Raw genomic sequence first — 7,382 nt, 5'->3', positions numbered from 1 at the left:
TATCCTACGTCTGTGTACTTGGGGCAACGCCCATTTTATTTTTGACTGGTGTAGAGGAAGTGTGTGTGTGTGTTTTCCCTCTCTCGTTTTCTCCTCTGCTGACCTTAACAGTGTTTGAGACACTGAAACTCTGAAACACGCCAAGTACTCTGAGGGTACTCCAAGGGTACTCCGAGGGTACTTTGAGGGTACTTTGAGGGTACTCGGAGCTCGTTAGGACACCGTGTAGACTTTCTACCGTCACGGTTGCACGCATTGGACTGTCAGTGTCTGTCTCCATGTCCCATGTTTCTCAGCAGGATCATCAACATATTGGTAAAATAAAAACAGTCTGCACTGTTAATCGTTATTTATGTATTACTCTACACACCTTAATGTGGTGTGGGCAATATGCCATCTCATATTCAATACTCATCTATTCATTCTTCTTATTATACCCTAAACTTATGTACGTGTGTGCATGTATGTATACAGCCAATATGTAAATATAGTATATATATGTGTGTGTGTGTTTTTTATATATATTTGCATTTCTCTCTTTTTTTTCTTTATTTAAAATGAAAACTCAATAAACACTTTCTTCAAATATAAAACAATATGCCTCAAACTTACCTCTGGCCCTCAAAGTATTTTATGTACTCTAAATGTGTGTATATGTACAGTATGTATATAGCTAATATGTGTACTGTATATGTATGCATATAGCCAATATGTGTAATTGTATATTTATGTACTGTACATGTGTGTATATGTATGTATATAGCCAATATGTGTTCTGTATATGTGTGTTTTTAAATATTTTATTTTAATCTTTATTTTTCAATCTTTTCTTTGTTCTCAATGGAAAACTGAAGTAACACACTGTTCACATTTTTGTGGGCCGACTGTTGAAACCCCGCCCGAACCCTTCCGGCGCCTTCCGGCAACGTGCAGCGACCTCACCTGTGCCGAGTATTTGGCGCGGAGCCGCCCGGCCTCGCAGCCTTTATCGCACACCCGGAGCTGCCGGGCCTGCTCCAGCTCTCGCTTCAGACGGACCCGCGACTCGTTGGCCTCCTTCATTTTCTTCTCGCTCTCGGCTCGCAGGCGCTCGATTTCCTTCCTGAGGTTCCGCTTGGCCTCCGTCGCCTCGCGCAGCTTCTCCTTCTTTGCCACCCGCAAGAACTCCAACTCCTGGGAACAAGGGATGGAACAAGTTAGCACTCTGGGCTTTATGCATGTACATCATCATGCGTCCCATGATGCTAACTCAACCCTGGTGATACCAGTGGATTTATCTGTCACATGGCTGATGTTAGGGCTTGGACGATATGCTTTTGATACCAATTTGATTATTTCTGGATATTCGATTTGTATCAGAAGTACTGCGATTCAATAGTGTTGGGAGTATTGCGACTTTTTTTTCCATTCACCAACACAAAAGTTGAATAATACACTTCTAGAGATTAGATTTTGAAATTCCCCATACGTACACGGATTGATTTTCTCCCCCCTCCACCCCTAGCTGTTTTACTCAGTTGACACCCGAGAGTCTTGCCTAGTTGCAGCCGCCTGCCGTGTCACTGTCACTGTTTACATTGAGCCAGGTAAGGGTTAGGGCACAGTGTGGGCCGACAGGTTTCCTTCCTCTGAATCACTGGAAGAAAGGGTGTGTGTGTGTGTGTGTGTGTGTGTGTGTGTGTGTGTGTGAATGCATGCGTTCACAGCCTTCTCATGAGAACCTAGCAGGTGAGACAAACATGTCTGTTATCAGGCTTTGTTGGTTCCTTCACAAAGAGGGAAAAGAAACAATCGCCATCACACCCTTTACTCTGCTGACGGAGCTCTTTCAACAGCACCAGGGTTGGTTCAGCTCCACACAGCAGGAATGCTTTACAGGGGGTTGCTTTAAAGTAACACCACTTCTAGTTAAGCTTGTAGATTTGGGTTAGATGTGTGTGTGTGTGTGTGTGTGTGTGCGTTGCCTTTCCACAGGTCCTCTAAACACTGACGGAAAGTGAAAGTGGAGAGCAGTCAGGCTGGGATTGGTTTTTTCCGTCTTAGCTCAGGATGCATTCTGTGCTGCTCACCCACACAGGCTCCTCCGTCGGCATTAGTCTTGTTCTCAGTCCAAGACCAAAAATAAAAATGGAAGTCTGGCCTTTCCTTCTGCAGCAACATCCCCTCCCCATTGTTAACACTTGCCAACTCATGCTAAGCTTCGCTGACAGTGATAATGACTTCTAATCCACTTCTGCATTCTGATGCCTGAGCTCTAGTAATTTCCTCAGTGTGCCAACTTTGAAAACTTTCTGTCGCGTCTGATTTCAACAACGTAGGGAGAAGCTCCAGGTTCCTACGAGTTACCACGGGCTGGGAAATCCCTCTCTCTCTGCCAACAGTGAGGCACATTACGGCGCATTCACTGAAAAGAAATCATATTTAACATATGTTTAGCATAGCAGTGTGAGAAGAGAGACATTTAATCACCAGGGTTGCAGATCTAAATATTGACGGCTATCCAGTGATTTTAGGCTGTCATTATAGGCGCCTTTGTCCCGGTCTGTATGAGTCTCCATCTTTAATTATTTGCCAAACAGACAATCACAACTTCTACACTGAGTTACACTGACACATTTAAATCTTTAAAAAAAAATTAAAATAGCTTCAAGCACTTACGGCACTTTATTTTAGTTTTTAATCATAGTCTAATTAGTTTAGTTCAATTTTTACTATCTAATTCTTATGTGATTTTGTTATATAGTATTGTGGCGGTTGTATTTTGGTTCTGTCATGTTGTTTTCTTTTATATGTGCTCTAGTGCAATTTATACAGAATTATCTGTTTTTATTATTCAGGTTTTATTGACATGGTAATCAATTGACAGGGGGGGGTCACTGATATTTGTGCATTGTCTGCAATGTAGGGTGGATTGTATGTTGTGTGTGTGTGTAAAGTCTATGTGTTTAATGATGTTTACAGCAGCATTATGTAGTACCGATGCCCAAGACAAATTTCCCTCAGGGGACAATAACATTATCTTGATCTTGACATTTAGGCGAAGCAGTTTGCTCCTATATGTGGTGTGAAAATTGAAAATACAATCCAAATTGCTTTTAAGATGTTGTTGGCAAAGCTGTTTTTAAAAGACTTCTGGGGCAAATACACGTCAAGTCTCGAGTCAGTTAATCAAAACAAGTCCGAGTCACCTGGTTGAAAAAAACTGAATTTAATCCACATCTACGGATGTTCTCATATGACAAGAGGAAAGATATATTGTGCTGAACCCTACCTGCTGGAGGCTGCGTTTGGCCTGCAGGGCTGATCCCAACTTCTCCTCCTGCTTCACCCTCATCTTAACCACCTCGTGCAGAAACTTCTCCTTCGACTCTTTGGAGTCCAGTCCGGTGTCCAGGGCCTGCCTCAGGCTCTCCAGCTCCGACTCCAGGCCCAGCTCCGAAGGGGTCACGGGGGCTGCGGCGTGTGCGGCCGCAGGGGCCTCGGCCGACGTGACCGTGCAGACGGGCCCCTTGGCGCCCGGCGAGCTCAAGTCCTTGGCTGAGCTGCTGGACGAGGTGAAAGATGGGGACGACAGGGAGGACAGGGACGAAGTGACTGTTCGGAGAGACCAGAGACACGACAGAGGGTGAGGTTTGTGGAAAAGCGGACATGTTCTGGCGGTTGAATTTAGCAAGAGTCAAACAATCTACACATATCTAATTGATGACATTGATAGCTTTGCTTACATTCGTCGCGGCTCTCCACTTCGATCTCCACCTCGGAGTCCTTGTCGTCCTGAGGTGGGGGTGGCGGCGGGGGTGGTGGCGCCGGAGGCAGTAGCTTACTGGCAGTAGAGGACGGAGGACAGGGGTCCTCTGGAGCTCGAGCCAGGAGCTCCCCTGTGGCTCTCCTCTTGTGAGGCCTGGAGTTGGAGCTGGAGTTGGAGTTGGCGCCCTCGCCTGGGGGTTCACCTCCACTTGGATGGGAGGTGCTGGGTACCGACGGGGACATGGGACCCACATTCCCCAGGAGCTGGGGTGTGAGGGCGACGTTAGGGGCCACAGCTTTCTCCAGGCTCTTGTAGTTGTAGAAGCTGAAACAACACCGGACAAGATGTTTATGTACAATAACATACATTGTTTTACATCATCTTTGTTGGGTCACTACACCCTGAGAAAGGCTCCAGCCCACAAGTGTTGGCTTGCTTTTAAATGTCTTTCCCAATGAATTAAACGCCTTTTATGTTTTCATAACCAACCCTGAGTGCCTGGATGTGTTTTTTTATGACTCCTTGGGTCATGACTCTTCCTCCTCTCAGTATACATCAAGGTTACTTCATGAACAAGATCTGAATACTGCATGCAGTAAACACAGCCAGTTCCATGTTGTATGGTGTGTTTTGAACTGCCAATGCCAGCCAGGTTAGAGAAACATTCAAATAAAGTGCCTGCAGCTCTTTCCTCCCACTTAATGACAAACTGGGCGAGATTAGCTGTGATATGGTGCAGCCAGCGCTGGCTGCGCCATGCCAAGTGGGTGCCCACAGCATGAGTGTGTGTCAAATGTGTGTGAATGGCGTAGTGTGGGAGGCTGTGGTAGAGTCAGACTTGACCCCTCTGACACCTGCCCACCCAGACAAGTGAGAGAGCATGCTGGGAGCTTATCAGATCCAGCTGAACTTGCAGTAAAAGCTTCTCTTGGGCTGCATCCACACTGCAAGTTTTTTTTGTGCATTTTTTAAAGATAATTTTTCGGGGCTTTTCCCAGTGGATAGACATGAAAGGGGGAGCGAGATGGGGGACGGCACGCAGCAAAGGGCCGTAGGTTGGAATCAAACCCGGGCCGCTGCAGGGCTCAGCCTACGTGGGGCGAACGCTCTTAATGGGTGAGCTAGAGGCCGCCCCTAAGGGGCATTTTGAGACAAAAACAACCCCCACACAAGAGTTTAATCCCGGTCCATATTAATTACGTCTAACGCATAAAACATGACATGTGCGTGCTGATGTGTAAACAGGAAGCAGATTGTCTGACGTTGAAAAGCATTCATGTATAATTTCAGAATAGAGATAATAATTTGGAGAAAGAACAACGGCGAAAGGTACGTGTTTTGTTGAAGTTATTACAGGACCGGCGACGAGATGGAACTGTTACTGAAAGCCTGCCGCTCCGTTTGAGGCCGTCTAGACCACAACGCAACCCTGGAGTTCTCAAACCAAAACAGGGGCAGCAGTGTTTCCAAATGCCTCCCATTTTGGGGGCTTATGTAGAGTAATGTGGACGGGCGGCATAAGCAAAACATATTTGTTTTTAAATCCAAATATAGTAGCGTAGATGTAGCCTTAGAGGCAACATGATGCATTATTTGTTAAATTCTGTTGGAGTCAGTTAAGGGCTGTTTGGTGAGAGTGGGACTGGTGGTCCTGCGCTGTGCTGGGCTCACCTGTCTCTCAGCAGGGCCAGGGGGTGACTGGAGGGCTCCTTCTCCCCGGCCGAGATGTGGGGGGACCAGGGTCTGAAAGCTGAAGGCCTCTGCCGTGGCTGCAAGCCGTTAAACCCCTGAAAAAAAAGACAATGATAACACTTTAAATCACAAGTAGGGCTGCACAATTGATCGCAATTTGATTCAAAATGGCAATATTTGTGAAAGCTAAACAATGTGTCACAGTATTGTGTTGCTGAGACATCCCGACCTACATTTATATATATATATATATATATATATATATATATATATATATATATATATATATATATATATATATATATATATATATATATATATATATATACAACAGACTAAAGAAATAACATCTTTTGGTACAGATCCTGGCATAAACCACTGATAGAAAAATGATAATTCCCTCCAAATGTTTTGAATCATATCGCAATATCAGTCAAATTAATCGCAAATTAGATATTTTCCTCATATTGTTACTAAATATTGAATAGATTACATTTAGTAATGATGCAGTCGGAGAGCTCAATAACAGTTGTATCGTCCTGACCGGATATCGTTTGAAATGTTTGGATGCTGATGCCGATGTGTACCTGTAGTTTGACAAACATAAACCCAAAAATGTGTCCTTCTACCAATTCAAATACAAATACAGTCTAAACTTGACAGCCATTTCGATTTAAATCTGATCAAAGGATAAGTAAAAATTATTAATATGACTCTAATGAGACATTTGGGGCTTTACTTGTGATTATAAATAGTCATTTATTATTGTTACAAAGTGCTTAAGTTACAGTAAATGCTGGGAGTTCTTTTCATGTCGACCACTCCGTATGGCTGGGTATCCTTCGACAATCTTTGATACCGATACCGATACCAACGTGTGACTTTGATCCGAATCCAGGACATTCGGCTGAATATTGGGCTTTTTGACAGGATTATTTTCCACCAAACCGAACCCTACGCTGGCATTATTCACGCTACGCTGGGCGGCGTAACGACGCCGGCGTTGGTTACGGGAGGCTGTTTAGATCGGTGAACCGTTCAGTGCTGTAGGCTGTGAGAAAGTGAAAATGGAACTTGTTTGGCAGTACTTTCAGTCCAAAGAAGGCAATTCAAGTCGAGCTACATGTTCACTTTGCAATGTGGTGGCGAGGACCCTAAACCACACAACATGGCCGCGGTTACAACATTTGCGTTTGAATCATTCAAAACCATACGAGTTGTGCATGAAGGAAGCCACAGACAGCAGCTAAAACACACTGTAAAACCCACTGCTGTGGACGCTGTGTACTTCATCATTGTGTTAACTGTGTTAATGGACCCAGGACGGGAGTGGGAGTCGGTATTCAAAAATCTGGATTCGGTGCATCCCTAGACTTCGATACCGGGTCCTGAACGAGACTTTATTCAATACCAATTTTATGTAAATCCAGTGTAACAAAAAATAAATTACAACGTGACAAATGTTGTACATGTGAGCTTTGTGTAACGACTACTTTTCCCCGCCTGCCTCTACGCCGTGTTATCGGCTCACTGTTGCCGATGAGATTAGCTCCTTAAGTGTTGAAATTAGCGCGAGGCACTTTTTTGCGGTACTCGATCCTAAGGAGGCATGTCGGCCGCTGCCTAAAAAGTATCAAATTTGGTGCCCAGCACTACCAGCCCGTTGATTAAAAGGCTGTGAATATGTGACAGTAAGTAATGATGCAACAGAGATTGATGTGTTATGTGACTGGAGCGGGGTCGCTGTGAAGATTAATTGGCGAAGACATTCTAAGTATACCTCCGTTCTAACCTTATCTCCGCGGCAGATTTAGTTTTAGGGAATATTGATCGTCACAGGGGACATCCATCATTATATTGGGGTTATATTTTGTTACACTGCTCTCTCAAACTTCGCTCCATGTCAGTAAGGCGATCCGGGGGGGCTCGTGGCGGCTCCAGT

General features: G+C 44.7%; 1 protein-coding gene across 1 annotated transcript in view; it reads right to left on the bottom strand.

Annotated features, from left to right (window-relative positions):
* Positions 1-7,382, bottom strand: part of skia (v-ski avian sarcoma viral oncogene homolog a) — an 83,831-nt gene that overhangs the window by 5,099 nt on the left and 71,350 nt on the right. Inside the window, exons 3-6 of the mRNA XM_034875829.1 lie at positions 5,420-5,535; positions 3,726-4,072; positions 3,272-3,594; positions 943-1,173 (exon numbers count right to left, since the gene is read on the bottom strand). Coding sequence (XP_034731720.1) covers positions 943-1,173; positions 3,272-3,594; positions 3,726-4,072; positions 5,420-5,535 — 1,017 coding nt within the window. The remainder of the gene's footprint in view (positions 1-942; positions 1,174-3,271; positions 3,595-3,725; positions 4,073-5,419; positions 5,536-7,382) is intronic.

Source organism: Etheostoma cragini, chromosome 7, assembly GCF_013103735.1.
Source record: "Etheostoma cragini isolate CJK2018 chromosome 7, CSU_Ecrag_1.0, whole genome shotgun sequence".
Taxonomy (NCBI): domain Eukaryota; kingdom Metazoa; phylum Chordata; class Actinopteri; order Perciformes; family Percidae; genus Etheostoma; species Etheostoma cragini.
The sequence above is the reverse complement of the archived record's forward strand: the minus strand, read 5'-3'. Positions and strand labels throughout refer to the sequence as shown.